Consider the following 24,715-nt stretch of genomic DNA (forward strand, 5'->3'; position numbering starts at 1 on the left):
AGGTTTCAGAAGCAACAGACAATATTGTATTGGAGGTATATAGCAAGAAAAGCTTTCAAAAAATACATATAAACATACAAACTAAAATTAAAATGTACCTTGTATATAATAAAAGGCTAGTAGGGTTGTCTTTGTATCTTTATAAAGTGCTTTAGTCATTAGAAACTTGAAGTTTTTTTGCCCCCCTTAAATTTGGTCAGAAAAATGCATGTCATTTAATAAAATACTAGGAATCTTAATGAAATAGAATTATTAAATAAACGACCACTGACCCACTAACTTTTGCCTTTACTCTAAAAAAGGCTGAGATGACGTTCTTGATTTTAGATTATTTTCCAGAATTTCTTGGGTTATCCCTCTGAGAAAATTAAAAAAAAATATTTTTTTAAATATTAAATTTATGTGAAACTATATCGGAATGCATTTTCATGTGTATTTTGGTAAAGTTATATTTTCACTAGTAAATTCCAAACACATTTTCACCAGTAGATATATATTTCTACTAGCGAAAATTTGCTGTAAAATTTAAACATCGTTATTATGACGTTTAAATGTATATTTTTTAGTGAAGACACGATTTTATTGCTTTTGACGTGGATTTTTGACTTCTGAGAAGTGATAATTTTTTTACGCTCTCCTATCGGGCAAATCAAAATAGCACTTAAAGTATAAAGTCAGCTTAATAATTGCTTTCCTGATTCCAACATCATAAAATATTCGTACTTTTTTTGGCACCCAACGCGCGCAGAGTGTCCAAGAGCAGAACATTTAGTGTACCGTTTTATAAAGAACAGATTGATTGATTCATGATATTTTTTTGGATCATAAAATACGCGTGAAAACGATGTTTTTCTTTATTTTTTGAACGAGTTCTTCAGTAACAATGAATGCCTTTCAATACAACACTTTAAAGCTAGACTATAAACGTTACTTTTTTTTTATATTAATTAAAAATACATTTAATACTTGATAACTCTTTAGATTTAAATGAAATCTCTCTAGGTATATTATAATGTATTTATGGTCTAATATAAATTAATATGGTAGTAATAATTCAGTAAATTATATTTTAATAAAATATCAGTTTTACTACATATTCACACTTTTAGCACTTTTCTCTTTTTAATTAAAAAGCTTTAAATAATAATCTAAGTTGATTGACATTTTTATATTATTATATATAAAATGTGGTTAAACTGATTTTGATTGTTAATGTATTTTTTTAAAACAACTTTGACCAAAAATTTATGAAACATGAGTTTAGTCAAGTATATCTATTGATGAAAATTATAAATCTTAGTCTTAGTTCTTGCAATGGTGTATAGTAAAAATATAGAATTGTTTTATTTACATAATCAAATATATTGGTATAAATACTGATTCACTAAAAAGCTTTTAGTCAAAATATAGTTAATTTTTATCGTATGTACAAGAATTACGTATTCAATCAGATTTTTTTTCAATATTTCTTCATTACTGCCGCAATATAATCTTACATCATTAAACAATATTAGCCCAAGAATTACAATTATTTGCTTTTGGATTTTTTTCGCTCATCATTACAATTACATATCCCAAATCCAACTGTTGTGTAATGAAAGTATTTTTGTTGAGTCATTATAGGCAGTAATTGCGAAGTAAAATATGTTGCAAACGTTTATTATAAATAAAACTAAGATGGTCAAGGTTCTTAATAATTATTTTATTATACGCAATACTAAAATTTGTGTAAGAAGAAAATAAGTATTCTTAATATGAATTATTTAATACAATGTTAAGATGCAGCATTCCTCTCCCTTTCGACTTGAAAACTTCTGCTTACCTTATAAAGAAAGAAGTATCTCGACATTATACCATCTTTAATTCTTCACTGCTTACTGGACCATATATGATGAAAATCTTATTTAACAGTTGCTGCTACAAAAAATCATTAATTCGCGGTTAAAATGATCGGAATCAAAACCAATATTAAAAGACATCTACAATAAAATCTTTAATTAAACTAATTAATCGATCGTGGTTATGTTTAATGCTTCAGTCGAGACCGCACAAATCCAACTTTGGTATCGCAATTTCCGTATAAAGGCAATTAAAATTTAATTTAGTCATATATTGACGTTACTATCCTAATTTTGTGGTTAGTTTGCATGTCTGACCCAGAATTCTCGAATACTAGAGCGCCAATTTTTTTTTAATCCATTCCAAGTTAACGATCAAATTGCGCATGTTTGTACTGTTACACAAGATTACTATAATCGCATCGTTATTACATTTTTTATCGACCGCATTGAAGGATATCAATGAATGAGTCATCCTCAGAGTTTATCGACACGAATACACGATTCCAGGATGTCTTCGAGACCTACTTACCCCCAGGTTTCATCCAGCCTTGTTCTCGGTGTACTTGATTACCTGGCCGCGATATAACCGGTAACCTGTGTCGTCTGAGAGAAGTTAACTCATTATTTTTAACACTTATGTAACCAATAACACTTCGCATCCATGCTTGCGATGGAAATGCATGTTTTCTTATTTAATCTTATGGTGTTATCGATCAAGAATTTCTCTGCTTACTTGAGATCATTGTACAAAGATCAATAATAAAATCATGATGCTACTTGTAGAGATTACAACTCATCAACTTACTATACAATGCAATGGTTTACTAGTGATTAATTAATATTATATGTGAGATTTGCGATACTGTGACAAGCGTTTCTAGATATGACAGATGATTACATTTGTACATAACTGATGTGATCATCTGTCATATTCAGAAGAATTTTTCAACAGGATAATACTAACTGATATAAATCATATCGATGGCTTAAAGTATAAAATTGCTAATTCTATATTTGACAACTTTACAGATGATAAAAAAAATTAGGAAAATAAAACAATATCTTAATTTTCTTGATATTAAATTTTGGTGTTTAATTGGAGAGTTTGGAAATAGCAATTTTTTGAGCATGTGTATTTCGATTAAAGGTACAAGATGACATTTAAATCCAAAAGTGTAGTTAACAAATTTATACTTTAAGTTATCGATATGAAATTGAAATTGGAATACATCATATTTTGATAAATTTGCTTAAAAAATGACATACTTTAAAAAAATATAAAGTGTCAAGTTTTATAAACGTTTTCAAAATAAAATATTGCAAAAAAACACTTTTACAGAAGTAGACTCTAAAATTTAAGTAAAATTATACTTTACTACATTTTATATTATTTTATTGCTACCTCTGACAAGCTAAAATTATTATAAGAGAAACCCAACTAATAATACTATTTTATCACAAAGATTCAATGATGTTAATGTAAATTTATGCTCTTGATTCTAAATATAATATAATCATTATTTTTTATTTAATATTTTTGATAAAGTTAATTTTATTTAATGACAAAAAAATATGGTGTCCTACACAAGCCATAAAAAATAAAATATCGTTGCAAACAATTATTTATAGCAATCGATTCCACAATACATATGTATGTTACTACAAGCAGTATTCTTCATTTAAATAGATTTCGAAAAAACAGCATAATTTTAGCAGCTTTTATTACATATTTTTTTGAAGCCCAAATATTAGCATCCAGCTGAAGAGATATAAACTACATAATTAAGTACTATTTTATATAGTAATGTAAATAATTATAAAACTAGAGGTAAATATAATACAATAGTCAGTCTAGTCAAAAATTATATACTAAATATGTAAAAAATGCACTATAGACGGTTTATTTTAAGAATAAAAAATAACAGTATATGTGTATGATATAATAATCTTCGCAAATAAATAAAAAAAATTACAAGGCAACCTCTTAAAAACTGATAAAAACAGTTTATATATAAATTTATGTATTTTAACTAACGATTTTTGCAAAAACTTTTTATCTATAGCATTAACTTTACCTAATATTTTTTTATTGACTCTTACTTTATTGCTTTGATAAGCTGCATTATCTCATTACTAAGACAATTTTATAGATTTCGTAGATAACAGCATTAATTCTACTTATTATAATCGGAAGATTATCATCAAACATATTCTCGATTGACAAGAATGCCAAATATTTCTCACATTATGACTCGTTCGATGGTCGATAATTTTTTATTGCATATTTAATTATGATAGGGAAAAAATAAAAAAAGTTTGACGTGTGTTACATTAGCGATTCTCGCTTGTGAGTTCGCAAAAGTTCCGTTATTTTTATTCATACATACATATATTACATTAAGGAGCGCACAAGAATACGACACTAGCTTTATAAAGGTTACTTAAAATATTGTACATCCTGCCCTGAATACCTTGCGGTGTACAGGTGAATTTATGAAGCATTTTTGGAACAACTCGCAAAAGTTGGTCGACAAGATCAATTTCATCTCGAAACCCAATTATCACAAGAACGCGCATCGAAGATTTTATTTTATTTATATCTTGTAGGTTGCATTTTTTCTGCTATTATCAGATTTTATTTATCCATTATATAAATTGCCCTTGATTCTTTATATAAAATGCCTCTAGTTGTATTTTAATTCTAGATCCGTTTCTAAAATTGGCACGTTTGATTTCCTACGTATGTCGAATACAAAAAAGAACGACGAATGACCTGCATGAAGTGCTAATGCTTCATACATAATAATGGTTTACCATTTTTTAAGCTGGCTGTCTCTTTAGCGGCAAGTTCCTGAATTTGCAAATTTCGTTAAAAATTAAAAGCATGCGTGGATAATTAGTCTTTTGTTGGATGAGTACGTCACTCAGCCCAGTTTGACCTGTTGCGAATACAGTTACGTCGGGACCGGAACGAATTATACTACGGTGGAAGAAATGTCCCGTCTGATTGATAGTCAAATATATTCATGCGAAAATGACTAGGTGCTCATACTCGTAACGCTTAACAGCGCTTACTTGAAATTATAGATGAAAAGGCATTCTTTTTGTTATAAATGATTAAACTGTAATGTATACAGCTATGCATGTTTAAGAGAAAAATAAAAGGTTATTTTCAAGTAAGGAAACACAATATTAGGTGCCTACAAATGTATGAATTATAATGTCTATATTTGGCTAGACATGTGTATGTATATTATTATACATTTATTTGCTATAAATCTTCTATCGCAACATGATAAACATTAGCACAATGCTTTATTACGGTGTAAATCAAGCAGCAACTACAAAGCTACTACTAGTATGAAGCACCAAACTGAAATAAAAGTCTGTAATCAGCGACGATTTTAATAAATGTAATGCACAACCAATTTTAATTATTTATCACGTTATTAATCCGTGAAATTAGGAAAATCTACGAAAACCTAATCTGTTATGATCAATCAGAATTATAGATATTATATAAAAATCACTGATTCTAAAGAAATTAAATAACACCAGTGTCCATATATTATTCGAACTTAAGTCTTTCAAATATTAGTCACCGACTTACATTATTATGACCATTTATTATGATTTCTTCGTGATATATATTTGGAAAGTGTAGAAAATATTTCTAAGCATTTTATTTAACCTCGTGTCTATTCTCTATTTAAGCACCCAGCGCGCGCATGTGTTCCTAATGTCTATTATTTTGTTAATCATTTTATAAATAACAGTTATTATCTATTGATCGTTTTGAATTTTCATTATAAAATAAATTTTAATGAACCTTATCAACCTTTATTCATGAAAGTCACATCTTCCTACCTTAAATTCACAACACTACTTAGTCTCATAATACTACTTGTTTATAATAGCATTATCATCCTAATGAAATCTAAATATTAAGAATAGTTAAAAATAGCTGAAATGACGTTTCTGATATACGTATATGTAAATAAATATATTACTATCTGGAGTACCACAAAACAGTAAAAGATCGACCACCGTACATGTACGGCGATACCTCTCAAAGGAAATATTAAAATAAGCTGAAATGATCCCTCAAAGAAAATCTAAAAAAACAGTTTCGAATCTATCCCGAATATATTTTTTAAAATGTCATTTCAGTGAATTTATATCGGAATACATGTTTACCGGTAGATACATATATTTTTACTAGTGAAAATATATTTTATTTGGCAGATGTAAAATTATATGATTTCAACTTTTTCATATGTAGTAACATATATTTTTATATACATACATATCATTATTTATTTACATGCAAAGTAACAAAACCCAACATGACCAAAATAAAGTACTTAAACATTATAGTTTTAGAACTTTCATTATGTCAAGTCCAAAAAATAAACTAAACAAACTCATCTCTCAGGGGAAAATAATCGTTCAAACAAACGTCGCATCTCGCATATTGTTTTAAAAATATGATAGCTATCCTTACCGATATTACTGCGGATTTCTGATATAAGAGTGTCGGGCAAAGTATACTCAAATCGAATTTTGGTCAATAGGAAAGCGCAAAAACAATTATCACTTCTCAGAAGTCAAAAATTCACGTCAAAAGCAATAAAATCGTGTCGGTGCAGTTGCAGTGGGAACGCTCGCTAACGAGCGTTCCCACTGCAACTGCACCGACACGATTTTATTGCTTTTGACGTGAATTTTTGACTTCTGAGAAGGGATAATTGTTTTTTGCGTTCTTCTATTGGTCAAAATTCGGTTTGGATGTGCTTTATTCGATTCTCACTTATTAGTCATAATATTGCTGTACAAAATCTGAATAGAAGTTTCCATTGCTAATTTTATTCATTTTGACGTGGATTCAATCAGGGAACCCTTTAATTTGGCTAAAAAATGCAGGTCATTTAATGAAATACTATGAATCTTAATGAAATCGAAATAATATAAAAAACGACCACTGACTGGCGAACTTTCTTACCCCTATAGAAAAATCTAAATGACGTCCCTGATAGGAAAAATAAACATAAATTGATTCGGCCATTTTAAACATACACTCAAGCAGTGTTGTTTAATGAAATCTGTCACATAATGTGGATTCTAATGAAAACTACGTGTTGGCAATTGATTAATAGGATCAGAGTTGCTGAAATATGTATCAAAAAATGTTTGTATTTTAATAATAAAAATGTGACATATCTGATATTGCTTATATGCATTTACAAATAAAGTTTAAATCGGTGACGTAACTATAAACTATTTTCTTTCAACAGTTCTCAATTAAAAGTGCTAAATAATAATTTAGGAATTTTGTAATCATAAACTTCTATGGTTTTCTGTGGAGGTTATGATTTGTTTTTTTTTCAGTCTTATTTGCTGAATGATTGAGTTTATAAATACTAACATAATTGTTTTAATAAAGACATGTATATGTGTATATGTAAAATACAGTTTGATAACTTGTATGTTGGAAAAACCCAAGAATAACCAATGGTATGCATAAACTTATATTTTCCCCCTTTCACTATAGCGTGAACTATATTGTATATTTCTTGCAATTTTAGATTTTTTTACTATGATATATAGTATTATATGTCATTTTTAAATATATATAATACATATAAATTTGTTATAAATCGTATGTAATTAATTCAGCTTTATATCAAAGGGCTTATAATATACAATATAATAGCTCCTGTTCTTAACCCTTTAAATAATGAATTAATTTATACACGTTTGCTAATTTGTTATATAATATTATACAATCTATTTTATATTAATCTATTTTTCCATAATTATTTGTGATGTTATTTATTTATTATTATTTAATATTAAATTTATAATAATTATTTAATATAAATTAATATTATAATAATAAAATTATAAATTCAGAGGCTCTCAATTTATTTTATAAAATTATTACAATTTTTTTTTGGTATGTTTATGTATTTCGTACTCTTTAATTTATTTGTATTATTTTCTATAGAATTCCTTTACATAAACTCAAATTTAAAAAAGTAATATATAAACATAAAGTTTTTTTATTATTTCTTTAGTTATTTATATAAATATATAACTAACTGGGCTACCCCATAACAACGAAAGATCGACCACCGCACCAATAGGTGAACTTTCAGAATAAGAAAAAATCAACTATAGTTTGTAAAAAATATTAAGAAGAAAATTTTACAATTAGAGTCTAGTTTACATGTTATTATCCATTAAATTTATATTTTTAATATAGTAAAATAAAACAATTTAAATTTTGACATAATAAAAAAATATACATTAAACGTCAAATGTTAAAAAAAACTATTTTATTATTATTTATATAAAATTGAGTACACATGCCGTTCATTTTCTTACCAAATAATAAACACAAATCAATTTATTTTATGAGAGCTTTTAGTGAGTTTTTTGCGATTAATTTCATCGCAACGACTCCGTGTGGTCCCGACATAAATAGTTATTTTTCGTTTTATTTTTTATTATCAAAGTCCGTGTTTTATAGAAATATAAATTATAAAGCAATTATCGCATTGAAGTTCACTGTACGTTATTCTTATTATATGTTTATTGATAAAATTCTATATTACACATAATATAGATAATACAAGTCGGTCTCAAGAAATCAATTAACAATGCTCCTTAAGCCAACAGAATGCGCAACGAAACAACAATTTATCGTAAATAAAGGTTAACCGACAAGCAGTAAAAATTAAATTGATGTTTTATTTTAAATTTAAATTAATTAGCTACAGCGATAAATATAATAAATTTCAAGTAGTAACTATTATATTGTAAATTAAATATTAAAACAAATTTCATAACGAGTTCAATAAGTCCTATATATTTTGTATTTTAGTTATAAGAAAGATTTGCAAACATTATTATCATATTAATAAATAATCAAATTTCTAAGCCTTTTAAACATTGAGTATCAGTTATATGTTTAAAATCTGATTTAAATTAAAAACTCTTTTAGGCATATCGATACAAATGATTTTCACTAACAGATTTTAAGAAGTAATTCGTAAAATATAAATTCTTTCATATATACATTAAATATCTAATATGAATATTTTTTTCTCGTTATATTTTTCAATTTATGGACTACATTATATTATATTTAGTATAAAGTTTATATTAATGGTTTTTGTATTTACTATTTTATTAGTATACATGAACATACATACATTTACAGGTATATGATAGCATTAAAAACAGTACAATATGAAGAATAGAACAATAATATTCTCATTTTTTTCCAGAAAGATTCATGAGTCAGGATCGTTTGAAAAGCATGTTACGACTCATATTTTCTCTCTTGAATTTACTTCACGCGTTGATATCACCACAAATTCGCGGTTTGAAAATTTCAATCGATGCAACATAACATCGCTCAGAGTTCATTATTATTTTATTATCCATTGTGCGATACAAAGTTAACACTTCAAATAATCAACGACCAATTTCGCCACTCCTTATGCGTCTTTGGTTTCAATATTATAATCTAGGACGTGCGTTAAGTACAAGCGAAAGTTAAAAGAAAAACAAGAAAGACGTGACTTGTAAATCCTTCACGATTTTCCCGTTATAAATTCAGTTCATGATCAGGGGATGCGTGAATGCCTAATTTCTATATATGTATATAAATATTCATTTATGCTAATTGCGGGTTTCAGCTGAAAGCAATTCATTAGGGCAGACCGTTGCTCTGAAATGTTACAATATTATGGTAAAATATGCGCATAACTTGTATATATACGTTTGACCCCAGCGTTTATCTTTTCATATCATAAAAGGATGATTTGGAATTCAATGGCGAATTCGACCAACTTTTCAACGCCAGTGTCCCGATTTAGATTTCCTGACATGTCATTATAACAGGAATGTGCAAGTGACTGCATCTGAATATTAATCGAGCGCTGAGTTAGCGAATGCGTATTCTTGGCGCGGTTGGAAGAATGGCAGTGATTTTTTAAGTCAGATGTACTCGTTTTGATTAAACGAAATGGTTGGATTAAGGCCAAGGATGCACTTTTTTATTTTCTATAACCCTTTCTACGCAGTTGAAATACTTAACAATTATCTTATTGAACACATAACATAACAGTATTTAAACCTAGTTTAAAATATGCTCACCTGACCTCAGGCAATTTATTATATATTTTTTCGCTTCATTACATCTTATATTTTTTGCGGACATGTTACTTGCGAAGATGAGAAATGATTGACAGTATTAAAAAAAATCAGCGTGCAATAATTCTAATATTTTATAGCGAATGTATTGTGTATAATTTAATCTAACTGGAAATATTGTTTAAATATATTTTAATTGCGCTCTTTATTTTTTAAATGCGTAATATATATCTATATTAAGAAAAAATCCCATAGAATTTTATTGTCTTCTATTTAGCTATCGATCCATAAGATTAAGATAATAATATCTAAGAATAAATATAATCATACTATTATTATCGCTATAATTGACTTATAAACGTCATCCGTTTTTATAATCGTCCAATATATTATTCTAACAAGTAGCTTCATACTACTGCGTAAAACTCTATAATATTGATCACTAGTGAAATAATAAATAATGTACATAATTACATTTTACTTTAATAGCAGATCTATATATGTTTAATAAAATACTGTCTGCTTTTATAAAAGACAACAATATTATTTTCACTAGATAGATGGACAAATATCTGAACGTCCTGGGTTTTGATCCCTTATGAACCCTAGTATTTTTTAGTTTCTATCGTGTCTAGAAAACCAAAATTAGTGATTATTATATAACTATAATTCCAATCGATCATCAGAGAATGATTTTTTTCATGGTTTTCCTAATCTCATAGATGATTATGGTGATTAATAATTAAACTAAAATCGAGTTTGATTCTAATCTGTAATAATAGTTCAAATAAAAATTATTAAAATATATGTGTCACTTATTTACAGTGTTTATCCCGTTGTAACGCATTGGGCCAACGCCTGTCATATAGCTGCAGAAGATTTACAATAAATAAATATTTTATGGCACATTAAAGTAATCTGGTAAAGTCTAAATAATCGTTATTTATAATTATTCGAATATGAAATAGTAAACGATTTTTTTATGGTAACAGTAAAAAGTATTAAGACTGTTTATGTAAATATTAAAAATGATAGAAGACCAAAGTTAGAAACGTTAAGTAAATCCGAAGTTACATTTTAATTATTTATGCTGCCTAAAGTAATCATTTAGTTGCTGTCAATGTGAGAAACTTTATTCGTATTGATTTGTAATATAGATAAAAAAAATCACTACAAGTTACTGAAAAAATCCTAAAAGAAAGTCAATATAAAATGCGTTCTACATAACAAAAAGATTGCTAGCGTGCGTCGTTTACGTGTAGAGAGAACCTCCACTTGCTCTCAAAAGTTATTTCGAAATTTTTAGTTGAAGTGTCTCTAGTCAAAATGTTCCCACGGAGATCGTAAAAAAAATCTGATGGCAAACAGGATTGAAAAAATGACACAGTGTAGTACTTTCTGGCAATAAAGGGCAAGCGATTGACAAAAGCTCTTCTCCGTAGAGAATCTAAATCTGTAAAGAAAGTCCGCAATGGAGCGAATGCACCTAAATAATCAAAAATCATTTGCATACAGAAGAAAAATTAAATTTGTAACTGTCGTATTTGTGTCATTAAATAACATTAAGACTCTTGAGGAACTCTGAAATATATCTGGAATTTAGGCAGTAAGAGTTTTTTTCAATATTTTCAATGCGATTACTATGGCCTTTATAAATCACGTAATATATTTACAGAAGATACATTTTTCAAAATAAAATAAAAGTGCATAATTTACTGTAGACACTCAAGTGGTACATCGGGGGAGAGGTATGACTACCTGCGTTGTTGAAAACTATCTACTTGAATTGAGCAAATATTTTTCAAATAGTGAGATCAATATTCGTACAACGAATAGTTATAAAAGGAAAAATATATTTGGTATTTTAATTTGAGTCTAGTCACGATGGTCTAATTATAAATAAATATTTACGTATTTAAAATAAAACTATTGTATATAACTTATTTGTTAAGCTTTGTTATATGTTTTTTAAGTTATTATAATTATTCATTTAACCTAGTGCATTATAAGATTTATTGTTGTCTCGTTTAAAATTAAGCTTTCATGAGTTTCTGAGATTGCAATCATAACTGAACATTCACAATGACACAACTTATACGAAAACGTTCGTTTTTACTCATCAACCAGTCGCCAGAGTTAACAAAATGAGGTCAACGGGCTACCGATGACACGTTTCATCAAACTTTACAGCCGAACGCCTCGAATTTATTGCAACAAACTAGCAATGACACTTTCATGAAGTCAGTGTGTAACTTACCGCTATACCGTTCAGTTTTATTCAATAATTATGCAGCGGTATTAGGAGGAAATAACCGCCGATATGTATTATATTAAACTTGGCATCAATATTAAATGCCCGTTACTGAATTAGGCGATTTTTTTTTGGCGTGTGATACCGTTAATTATATTTATAATTGAGTTTACGAGAAAAAAAACTAGTCAAAATTTGTATTTGTTGTTTGAAAATTATTATGTTAAAAAGTGTTACAGAGGCTCCGGTAATATTTATGAGGTATCATTATGAAACGTGCATATTATTATAAATTGATTTATGGCACAAACTTTAACCATTTATCATATCTTCTATCTGATTATTTGGGCTCTTTTATGACATTGAAATACATAGTTTTTTGCATTTATGACATTGATTATGGGAACATATAATACATAGTCAAAATTTAATTAACATAATGCTAAAATTTTCTCTCTAGATTGTAATCATAAAAATATTAATTTTTACTATAAAAAAATCACTGTATATTTTTTTGCTGGAATATATTTTTTTTGTTATAGTCCATCTTACAATTTCAATTACTGTGCTATAGGTATATTTTTTATAAAGCCTGTCCGAAGCGGGGTACGTAAGTATCCCATTTTTGTTTTTGCCAAATATTTTTTAATACTAATATTATTAAAGCTATATTTTATGTATTAATAAAAGGTTCCACATATGCTCTAATAATTTTTACTCGTAGAGAAAATTATTTTAGTAGTAGAGAAGAAGCAGAAAATCCTTTTTTGTGTCATATGTTCTAAAGAATAGAAGGTAATCAACAGAATTTTAAGGTTGTAATTTAAAATAAGACGACATGGAAAGGCATTTATTTATTATCAAATCTGACCATCGCGTCTTGACAGCCTGATTAATGTGTCATTATGCCACTTATAATTACACCTGAACAAAGGGAGTTATTTAGTAATATTTTAGTCAATTATATAATAATTATTGAATTCGATCTTTTAGACACTCAAACTCTACGAACCATACAAAATTCAAACCCAGATCTTTTAGGTTTTAATCACCGACTTACTATTGGTTTATTATGCTGGTTAAATTTGCTAGTCAAAAACAAGTATTAATAGAAGAATTGGGAACAGATTTGGGATCCAGCCGTCCCAGTTATTATTTTATTTACTAAAATTGTATTGGAAGGCAAATTTTATAATAATTTAAAGTAAAAGTGATAAATTTAACTACAATGTGACACTAAATATATAATTTTAAATCAGCATACAATTCTAAACATTGTAATATTCTAGAAATATAATCCTAACTAAATGTTTATTATAACTGTACATCATAAAAAGCTATAATTGCTTTTAATAAATTTAGAACAGTAGTTGGCTATATATTACGGAAGTATAAAATATGAGCATTTTGATAAAACACTAAAAATATATGGCAAGAACAAATTTAATTTTATAATATGCACTCCAAAAAATTATTAAATATATAATAAAATTAATAGCAAAAGTAGTAATTATTGCACAATATTAAAAAAAAGATGTAGAAATATACCAGTCAAAGCAGTAACAATTACTAAAAAAAATGGTATGAAGAGTCAAATAAAACAAATAATTAATCCTACCCAGAAACGACATAATATCTATGGAGATTGATGGAAATATAAATAAAGATAACCATATGATTGCATAAAAAATGAATACATACTACATTGATAATATAGAAGAGATTGTGAACTCAATACCTCAGTTCAATAAATTAGTACGATACAATGATGCAACAAGAATCTTTTTCTTAAGAAGAAATTCAAAACATAATTTGTAAATTGAAAAAAGCAATCAATACTGACTAATTAAATGGAAACATATTTAAAGAAACATTAGTACTATAAACTAAATTACATTATTTAGTAAATAAAACACTTTTCGAAGAAGAAATATCTGATTATTCGATTAGATTGCTTCGATTATACCTATACCTAAAATAAAAAATAGTGGAAAGTTTGAGGAATTAACATGTTGCCTTGTATGGAAAATGTGATGAAAGAAGTAGTTTTCAAACATTTAAAGGATTTAATTATTCCACAAAACACAATCGGGAGTCAGGGAAAAAACATTCCACAGAGACTACATTACAAGTAGTTATAAATGATTATATAACTAATTTGTTACTGACAAATATTATAAAAATATAAAAATTAAAAGTTAACCAATGATACGAACAAAATCATTAGAGCAGATTTCTTGGATTTTAAAAGAACATTCGAAACTAGACACAAGTACAATATAATGTTAAAGAAATTAGAAGCATTAAATGGCTAAACGAAATCAGACAATTGTATTTAGCCATTTTGTTATAAATAGTGCCTAGGGTTTACACCTGTCAAGTTACAATGAAAGATTAACATACCTTTGTTAATTTTTTGTATACGTACATCTACCTAATTCTTATGACATTTTCTGGGAGGAACTAAAAAATGTATAAATGCTGCTTATATTAAACATTTAACATTAATCACATAAAAGAACATTATGTTCAAAGATTTTTATGTTTTAGACATTATCAATGCTATTGACATATACATTTTTAAATGGCTCATTAACGTGTATTAAAATAATAGGGTTGTTTATATATTGATAAATTCAATATTTTTTAACAATATATTTTATAATTATTTTGTAATACAATATATGTATTACAAAAATAACATATAAAACACAAACAAGATTCACACAATTCCATAGAATTTTCATAGCTCGAAAATATGCTGATGATACTTATCTACACATATATCATTATCTAAACTGACCGCTTTTTTCATACTATACAATCTTCTCGACCTGTTCTAAAGATACTGTAAAAAACGTCAACAAATCAAGTTAACAATCCATGACAGCCGCTCTTCGCAAATTTCAATTTTACAATACCAATTGAAAGACTGACCTAATTGCATAATGAACGTTTTTTTTTCAGATTTTGAATGGATGTTCGCTCTTTGCTGCTCGTGTGCCTGACCACCACGATGACAGGCACCGTAAGCAGCTTGTCGGAAAAAGATATACCTCACTCTAGGCAAAAGAGGATAATATGGATAACGAACGATGGAAGGCTGGCACTTCCGCCAGGAACGTCCTTGATCATAACCCCTTCGCTCTCTATGCCCTTCATCAGACATCCTCCGGAAGGGTTCTTCTCTAACATAACAGTCAGTCTGCCGTTCACAAGTAAGTGTCCCCGCAAATCTACATTATGCAATTACCATAATAACGCGCTATTGCCAAGCAACGGTATTGAGCAATCCGAGTCATAAGTGCATCAAGAGATGCTAAATATACTCGAGAGTTTCTTAAAAATACAGTAATCTTTTGCTATGCATATCTGAATCAACCAAAAATACCACAACCAATATTCATCAAATTTCAGAACTAAAAAATTTTTTTTATCTGAATATGTTTTTATATCTAATCTGATCAAATATCTTTGCAATATGAATGAAATTATGATAAACTTATACTCTACAACAATTTTTCACTTTAAAATACAATATCACTTTGATTTTATCTGTATCATAATTTCATCATTTTATTTTTGAGATTGATTATGTTTTAACAAAGTCATTATAATTATATATGTGTGAGTCATTATAATATATAAGTATGTAGTACATTTTTAGTCAATTAAAACTGATTTTTGATGTATTTTATAACTTTTTTGCAACAGAGATTTAGTGATATGATTTACTTTTCGTGGCAATTCACAAAAAGTGGACCAGAGAATAAATGATTAAGTAACTATGTTATGAATCTTCTGTTGCAACATAACATATTTTAGCACAATTCGATACAACGAAGTAAACATAATCAACAACCACTAAGTAAGTAATGAGACACCAGACTGCAATCAATGGATTTTTTTTTTTAATTATACAATATTATTACAGCTTATAATAAATAGATATCACTATGCTAGATTTTATCTTAATTATTTATCACGATGTTTAACCATGCGATTAGGAAAATCTATGAAAACATTATCTGTGATGATCAATCGGAATTATACTTATGTAATAAAATCTAATTCTGATCTCCCAGACACGTTAGAAATTGAAAAACACTAGGATTCGCAGAGGATTAGAACCCAGGTATTTCAGGGATAAAGCGTTGAGAATATTAAGGGCGAACTCAACAAGGTGATATTTTTAAATATTCCTCAAACTTTAGAAAATAGCATAAAATTCTCATAAAATAATTATTAATAATTAAAAATATTAAAAACAAAACTTAAAACTGATAGGATGGTTATTTGACCCATAGGTTTAGATAACTCTTAATATTCTAAAACATATTATTTAAGTACTACATTTTGTACACACAGTTTCAGCCAAAATTCACACAAAAATAGCACCCAAATTCACAAAATAATATTTTATAAATCACCAGAATTGCTCTTAAACTCTACGGGTCATATATGTATATCTAAAATACAAAACTGTTTGTCTGTCACAAGAACTCCTCCCAAACGGTGAACAGTAGCGACCTGACATTTGCACATGACATCCATTTTCAGATTAACTATGCTATCATGATTATTTGAAAGAATAAGTTGGAATCTATCCCGGGCGAAACCGGATAATAAACCTAACTACCATAAATACTCACATGAAATATTCTCATGGACCGTATGTTTAATATGCTTGATGAAGCGTGATTTTTTTATTAATAAAAACTAGAATAAAAAAATTAAATATATTTTCATTTACACTTTTGTATTTGTGTAGTGAAATATTACTTTCTTCAAACCCATATAATATTATTCTCAAATGGTAAAAGATTACTGTATTCAATTAATATTTTATCTATGTTTACAATATTGTAATAAAAGGATGCTTATTATAATTTAATATGATATTTTTTTATATGTTTGTTCTATTTTATTACAGAGAGTCAAATAAAGATTGAATATAAGCTTGAAAGTTTGTACCTGTTTCATTAAATATGTGTGACTATAGATTAGATGATTAGAAAAAGTGTTGAATAATACTAACATATGTAGATACACTAGATTTTTTAATAATATACTATGTTGATATTTATTTCTTTTATATAAATATTAGTTCTATATTGAATAATAATAAAAATAGCTGTAATAATATATTCATCTACACTCGAGTGTCAAGTTATTAGATATATTAGATACATTCATAGAAAAATTAATAAAAACATCAATGTAATAACTATTAAGATTACCGATTATAAAAGTACATTAATTTTCTAATGATTCGATTGTGTAACTCCATCATTCGTCACTAACTTGAGAGCCAATATAAAATGTTTCTCTTCATTGGTTTAATCAAATTTAATGATTTAACCTCTTTTAATAACAAAATATGTTTTTGGACAGATTTATCATAAATGTCAGTAAATAACTATGATGAATATTAAATAAATATAATAATCAATCTTGGCCTGATATGATCAACTAAATAAAAATTTCATTTTATTACAGACTTTGTTTGTACTATTGAAAACGGTGAAATAAAGATGGAATATATGCTGGACAGTTTGTACACGATATTTTAATTATAAATGTGATTTTAGATTGGAATACCTTTAAATAATACTAACATAGATATCTACAATAGATTTATTAATCATTTAATAGATTAGCGGTGTTATGTATTATATTGATGCTTAGATCAATTTGTATTTAAGTTAAGAAAATAAAAATTATACGAAACACAAAACCTCTCAAGCGGTTAATCTACACTCGAGTGTTTGGATTTTATATGAAGAATATGAATAAATATACATAATTATAAAGTGTAATATATACATAATCTATACTATAAATATTCACATTTATTATACAAAACTGGAATTTTTACACACATTTTAATGTTTTTATAAAATCGAAAGTAGAGTTAGATTAGCAGATTTTATAAAAACAGTTATTATTTGTATTTTATATGTTAATCTATAGATTTTTATAGTATGTGTAAATGTATTTATTTCTGTTATATCAGCAATTCTTAAGTGTATATTTGTATTTCAGTTGATTTTGACAAATTGGGCCTGACTGACAATGAAAATCCATATGGCGATTTATCGCCAATATTCTCAAAATCATTCGGAAGAGCTGCCGGTGGAATGATGGCTACAATATTGGGACAATATTTAGATAAGAGAAGAGGAAAAAGGGAAGCTGAAGGACAAGAATTGCCGCCTAATATAGAAAAGCATCTCCTCGATCGATTTCATGGTGGAGAAAGGTAAATATAATATTTATATAATATATTTATTTTATATTTATCTCATTTTTTTTAATTTAGAGCCCTCTTGTATGGCGCCATAGAAGATTTTATAGCAAATTTCGGTGTTGCCGGAAAACCCTGTTTATTGAGAGCCATCTGTGAAGTTCACGCACATCCACTCACAAACTTTGGACTCATGGGCGAAATGCTTAAATTATTTTTCACGTAAATAAAATTCAATGTTTTGTATTATTTTGTTTGTATATGTGTTAATATTTTAATTTTAAATACAGTGCTAGCAGATCGCCTTATAATGAATTACTTCAAGAATACGTTGACGCAGAAAAGGCTGGAGCTGGAGATACAGATAGTCCAGGAGAATGCTGGCCATATTATAAAGAATGTCCTAAATCGTTATTTTTGGCGAGAAAGAATAAATATTCGTAAGTATAAATATTTATTGTATATTTTAATTAAATATTATATATTACAACTATTTATTCAATCACAGGGAAAACGCTGAACAAGAACACGAGAACGAAGTAGAAGAGCCAGAATTTAAAATAAATCTTAAAGATGTGAATATGAAGCATATGTAATACATAATATTAATGTTCAAATACATAGAGGCGCTAAGCGCCTCTCTAAAGTGTACATAGAAAGTGTATTTGTAAAATAATGATGTTTATTTAATTCAATGTGCCAGATTAGAAAATGTATTAGTTTAAATTAGAGCCAAATAAATAATTTATTAGTTAGTGATTTATATAAAGTAATATTTAAATACATAGTCATTGTTTAGAAATTGTATAAAATTATTTATGTTATTTATATATATATATATAGGGGATTTAAAAACATTGGAAGCGGTAGGTTGAGGAAAGGGTTATGTATACAGGGCCGTTATTTATATCGCCCTAGGCTTACCATGGAATCATACTTTATCTTTCCAAAATAATAGTTTACTATTTTGGATTTAGATGCTTATTTATAATATATTTTTAGTTTGTCTAAACGCCCCTTTTAGTCAGCGTCTAAGCAAATGCCTACGGCTCTGTATATGTGCATATTTTTAATATATTATTTATGTAATATATTACAGTAGATATAGTCGATTGTAATTAATACAATTTTATAAATGTATCTATTTATTTTTAATAAATGTTTTGTTACATACTGTTGTATTTTATTATTAAATTATTTTAGCTATTAAAATATATTTAGCAAATCCTTGAATTTGTTAAATATATTTCGTGGGTTGCCATTATTGAGAAGACTGAACGCAAACCTCGCCTTGTTCTAAATAACGTACGTGCCACAGAATAGTATATTCGATTCGAAACCTAATGGTAAATATACAGAAAAATCAAATTTCCGCAGCACCCCAAATACGTGCCGAAAAGGGAGGTATCTTAAATGTCAAAAGGCGTGTTATCATGCAATACAAGGACAGAGGAATTCATTAGGACTAGTCGAAGAGAGCGCTGTAATAAAAAGGAACACGAAAGCATAACATCTATAGCCTGAAAATGATCAAAGTAACTAATCATATATATGGTGTTATATTAAAGTGTTAATCATATATTATTATATATAATTTAAGCTATCATTATTCATCATTTTCGCATTGTGCACGACTATGTGCCGCGGAAGAGCTGTGTCCAAAAGGAGCTATTCAGACCATTCAGTTAAAGGTTATCTAACTGAGGTTAGTAGCAATATAATAAAAAACATTACATAAACATATTTTATTCATAAAATGTGCCATTTCAGAGGACCTGCTGGTGGAACGAAGTATGCAAAGAAGAGTTCCAGACCCTATTCAGATGCAAATGTCCTCAGTGGTCCTTCTGCAGGAGTCCGGGTCGCTATTATAACGCAGTTTGCACAATGACAGGAACTGGTTATATCTGGACTCAACCAGAATCCAGCTGGGGGGACACCTAGTCAATAATCGACCATGAAACATGGTCTAAAAATTTGACTCAGGTCACACACGTTTAAAATACATAGAAATGCACCTATAAATTATGATACAAATATTCATGTAGTGTAAATAAAGCTTACGGTTGTGATTTATACATATGTAAAGTCTAGAATCAATATCAGACATATCACATTTACTTTTAAGTTAGATGTAAAAAAGCTTTAATTACTCTTGATCTAAATTCGATATAACCTTTCTTGGGACATATCTGCACAACTAGTAAAATATGTCTGATTTTTAAAGACTAGTTTTAAATATGCACATTTGCTCAACATTTATGCATGTATAGCAAATATATTAGAAACAATGGACATGTCTGATATTGATTCAAGATGTTACATACATTATTTAAGCACTGCCATTTCACTGCCATTGTATTATAATATTAATATCGAAATGTCGCCATCTATGTATTATTTTGCAGGCGACTATGTTAATACGTTAAAGTTAATATATTATGTAAATAGAGGATTATATGTATATAATAAAATTAATTATGCACTCTATTCGTCTTTTTATGTTATCGATGAAACGTTTTTTGGATTTAGCGCCATGAAGAACGCTACCGCGCATGCGCGCGCCGGAAAATCAATATACGGAAAAGTCGTTTATATATACTCCCAGATTCGTACAAAAGATTCTCAGTGTAGGCTTGATATTGACCGCGATGGCTGCCGGACTTTGGTTCGTCCTTCTGAGTTTGGCCATTGCGGCCCAATGTGGCCTTGGAAGGCCGCAAGAGGGCGACTACGACAAGGATATTTCGGATGAGTTCTTGACTGAAATCAAGCACTTATTAGAGGCGAAGATGCTCCTGGAGAAGGCATGGAATCGATTTATTACGTTATGTGAACCATATGATATTTATTTTAAGTATGTCGTTCGACTGGTAGGAATCGGAGAATTATAGGGAGCCTGAGAGGGAAGTGCGATCGACTAGTCCACCAAGGCCAAAGGAAATCGAAAATTGGCCTAAAGAACCACTTAACGTTGGTCAGATAACAGCTGTTTCGATTAATTCCAAAGGGGAGCCGGTGCTTTTCCACAGGGCTAGCAGGGTATGGGATGAAAGGTAATTATCCTTGTATTTATAACCAATAACTATATTTTCCAAACAATGGAAAATGAAAATATGTGTAAGAAATTGCATTATAGTAATTAAAATAAGACTTTTGTAGTAACTTTACTAGTTTTCCAGTAAAAAACGAGTAAATATATGTATATATTTTTGAATCTAAGCTAAGTTTCGTATTTCTTCAAATGCAGATTTGCTACAAGAATTCGTATATCAAACTTAGACAAATAAAAACAACCAATCAGATACCAGAGTTTATGTCACTGGTTGTATCTCAATTGATTTATATTTAGTTTAATCGAAATAAAGCAAATTCAGGCATATAGATAGAGCAGTAATATTTGAAGTAATGTCAAAAAATTAAATTCATACAATTCAAGAGTCAAAAGTAACAGATTTTATATTACATTCTAAATACATAGTTTAGAGATTTTTTCCCTATATATGAAAAATAAGATCTTTTAAATGATCCCCATTGATACATTCATAAACGCGAGCTCTTTTGATGACACTCTTCGTAGATTCATGCTAAATATCGCTATTTTTCAATACAAACACAAAAAGAAATGTGAAGTTATGAAATCAGAATTTATTGATTTTTTTCTTTCTGGACCAATGAATAGTACTTCATTATTTAGTTTTATATTTCCTAAGCTTTAATTTTTAGAATACAAAAGAAAAATAAAATAATACAAAGTTTAAAAAAGTTGTATAAATTTCAAATAGTAAAGTGACTTTTGGCCCAACCTATATGTAGCAAAAAAGTGCATAACCTTACTCTTTGCTACCAAACTTTTAGTATTACTGTTTAAACACCAATGTATTTCATAACAAAAAATATTGCTAGTATATACCCTACAATTAAAAACATCCTCGGTTCATTCTTTAATTATGAAGTCGGATCGAGCTACTGTCGCCAAGATATATGCAAGCAAATATCACATATGTATATGTAAGCTCGTTTAAAGCTTTCTCTGTTTGATATATAAGCAAAAATATTCCCCTCCCCCCTTCCCTTCCATGAATATATATTTTTGGGTCGTGATAATTGGAACTATTGGTAAAACGCGTTTCCAGTTTGTTTGTATAGAATCTACTTTTACCAAACATATTATAATAAATGAGTCATTAATGAATAAAAAAATATGTTTAAGTGAGATTTAATTCTTACTTTGCTTTTTTCTGTTGCTCCTTAAACTTTGACTGCTGCTTTTATTCCAATAATTAGATATCGTACTCGTTGAAAAATCGACGGATAGTACACAAAAATAGCGTCAATTAACAGAAAATTTTGGATATATAGCACCTATGACAAATATTATTTATTTATAATATATAATTCAATTTGAAAAATATTATTCTTACCTGAATATTTATGTTGTATTTTATAAAAACAGTTTAAAATCTTTCCAATCGATTATGACGCATGAGAATAATATGGTTGTATTTTTTTAAATCAGACAGTATCTTTTTATTAGGCCTTGGAACGTAAATGCTCTTTAGCGTTTATCCATCCATGAACAAAAAAATAAAAAATAAACTACGTTTAAAACCATAAATAAAATATTTATTGTTATTTTTTATATGAATGTTATTATTTAAAAAATCATACACTTTTATATGTACATAAATAGCTTTGAGGGTATATTTCTTTATAGCATTAACATGAAAATGGCCATAAGATGCACAATCGCAACATTAAATTTTATAAACAATAAATTTACTTTTATTAACAAATTAAATATATATGATATCATCTTCTTTCTAGTACATTTAACGAATCTCACTTCTACCAACATTACAAAGATGGACCAATCCAAGACAACACTATATTAGTATTAGACCCAGTCAACGGTTCGATAATTCAGTCGTGGGGTAGCAACAGTTTTTATATGCCACACGGCTTAACTGTTGATCGACACGACAATGTATGGATCACAGACGTAGCTATGCATCAAGTCTTCAAGGTATATCAATAATTATAGAATTTTAATACAGCAAATCTATCACGACTGATATTTTCAGTACTCTCCAAGTCACATATATCCTAAACTAACTCTGGGTGAAGCTTTCCGACATGGTTATCCAAGACGGGGTCGAGTTCTTCTGTGTATGCCAACAGCCGTCGCCATCGCCACTACTGGAGAAATATTCGTAGCTGATGGATATTGCAATAATCAGATTCTTAAATTTAACGCTGCCGGTGAATTATTGAAGGTCATGCCGAGACCACCAGAATTTTTATCATTAGAAGTACCACACGGATTAGCTCTGTTAGAACAATTAGATCTTGCTTGCGTTGCCGATAGAGAAAACATGAGAGTGGTTTGCCCGAGAGCTGGTCTTCATAGCTCTTTGCTAGAACCGCTGGGACAACCAGCTACAATTCAAGCTCCTGATCTTGGACGCGTTTTCGCTGTAGCCGCTTTAGGAGATTTGGTTTATGCCGTTAATGGTCCAACTTCTCCGATGATACCCGTACGAGGCTTTACAATCGATCCTAGATCAGAGACAATCATCGATCATTGGGAACCAGCTACAGTAAGATTCATTTTTTTTTAAATTTAACATAATTCTTTAATTACTATATTTATTATTTTATTTCAGGGATTTACTAATCCGCATTCGATAGCGATTACACACAACGGCTCGTTTATGTACGTCACGGAAATCGGTCCTAATAAAATATGGAAGTTTGAATTAATAATAGATAACTGATGATAACGTGCAAATAGAGGAGATAATGTTATACACAGCAATATCAGTAAACTAGAACGTATTGTATTCAATTCAAGAAGCAAAGTGTATATAATTGCAAGGACACAATAAAACTGTCAGTATTTTTACAGTTATAATATATTAGAAAAAAGACACGTAAAATTAAAAGTGTAAGAACAAATTTTTATTGATTTGTTAATTTGTTATATATTTTATTATACTGGTTATATACCATAATCCAAATAACATTATATTGTATTATATATCATATGAAATTTTTTTATAAATATGTTTTTAAACAATTTTGCAAATTTGTAAATTATATAATACATGCATAATATATTCTTGTAATTCCTTATACGTATTAAAACAAGATGTATACAAATTAAATTAGTTTTTAGAATACCTCACAATAAATTCGTCAAAAACAATTAAT

The 24,715-nt window shown here is 28.2% G+C and overlaps 3 protein-coding genes across 5 annotated transcripts in view; all 3 read left to right on the forward strand.

The window, feature by feature from the left end:
- Positions 1-19,673, forward strand: part of LOC148232988 (uncharacterized) — a 20,259-nt gene extending 586 nt beyond the window's left edge. The window contains exons 2-8 of one of the 3 annotated variants that reach the window (XM_088190016.1): positions 15,223-15,473; positions 17,189-17,221; positions 17,755-17,808; positions 18,301-18,517; positions 18,578-18,724; positions 18,793-18,942; positions 19,011-19,673. In XM_088190016.1, coding sequence (XP_088046142.1) covers positions 15,230-15,473; positions 17,189-17,221; positions 17,755-17,808; positions 18,301-18,517; positions 18,578-18,724; positions 18,793-18,942; positions 19,011-19,098 — 933 coding nt within the window. In that variant the 5' untranslated portion in view covers positions 15,223-15,229 and the 3' untranslated portion in view covers positions 19,099-19,673. The remainder of the gene's footprint in view (positions 1-15,222; positions 15,474-17,188; positions 17,222-17,754; positions 17,809-18,300; positions 18,518-18,577; positions 18,725-18,792; positions 18,943-19,010) is intronic. The other 2 variants (XM_088190017.1, XM_088190018.1) reach the window with 2 other exon arrangements.
- A 153-nt stretch (positions 19,674-19,826) lies between these two features.
- Positions 19,827-20,990, forward strand: LOC148232989 (uncharacterized). The gene is made up of 3 exons (XM_088190344.1): positions 19,827-20,037; positions 20,103-20,207; positions 20,273-20,990. The coding sequence occupies exons 1-3, from the start codon at positions 20,029-20,031 to the stop codon at positions 20,444-20,446; spliced, it is 288 nt and encodes a 95-aa protein (XP_088046470.1). The 5' UTR covers positions 19,827-20,028; the 3' UTR covers positions 20,447-20,990.
- A 77-nt stretch (positions 20,991-21,067) lies between these two features.
- LOC148232990 (peptidyl-alpha-hydroxyglycine alpha-amidating lyase 2-like) lies at positions 21,068-24,710 on the forward strand. The gene is made up of 5 exons (XM_088190341.1): positions 21,068-21,309; positions 21,380-21,558; positions 23,330-23,528; positions 23,587-24,102; positions 24,169-24,710. Exons 1-5 carry the CDS (start codon positions 21,154-21,156, stop codon positions 24,277-24,279), a joined length of 1,161 nt encoding a protein of 386 aa, XP_088046467.1. The 5' UTR covers positions 21,068-21,153; the 3' UTR covers positions 24,280-24,710.
- Positions 24,711-24,715: the final 5 nt, after the last annotated feature.

This window comes from Plectrocnemia conspersa, unplaced genomic scaffold (genome assembly GCF_051122295.1).
Source record: "Plectrocnemia conspersa isolate PC_06_02 unplaced genomic scaffold, ASM5112229v1 ptg000008l, whole genome shotgun sequence".
NCBI classification, from domain to species: Eukaryota; Metazoa; Arthropoda; class Insecta; order Trichoptera; family Polycentropodidae; genus Plectrocnemia; species Plectrocnemia conspersa.

Excerpts from the sequence above, each read along its gene's own strand:
- LOC148232989 (XM_088190344.1), top strand. Across the intron at positions 20,208-20,272 it reads TTAAAGGTTATCTAACTGAG|AGGACCTGCTGGTGGAACGA; the intron begins GTTAGTAGCAAT and ends GTGCCATTTCAG.
- LOC148232990 (XM_088190341.1), top strand. The coding sequence starts at position 21,154 with ATGGCTGCCGGACTTTGGTTCGTCCTTCTGAGTTTGGCCATTGCGGCC. Across the intron at positions 21,559-23,329 it reads AGCAGGGTATGGGATGAAAG|TACATTTAACGAATCTCACT; the intron begins GTAATTATCCTT and ends TCTTCTTTCTAG. Across the intron at positions 24,103-24,168 it reads ATCATTGGGAACCAGCTACA|GGATTTACTAATCCGCATTC; the intron begins GTAAGATTCATT and ends ATTTTATTTCAG.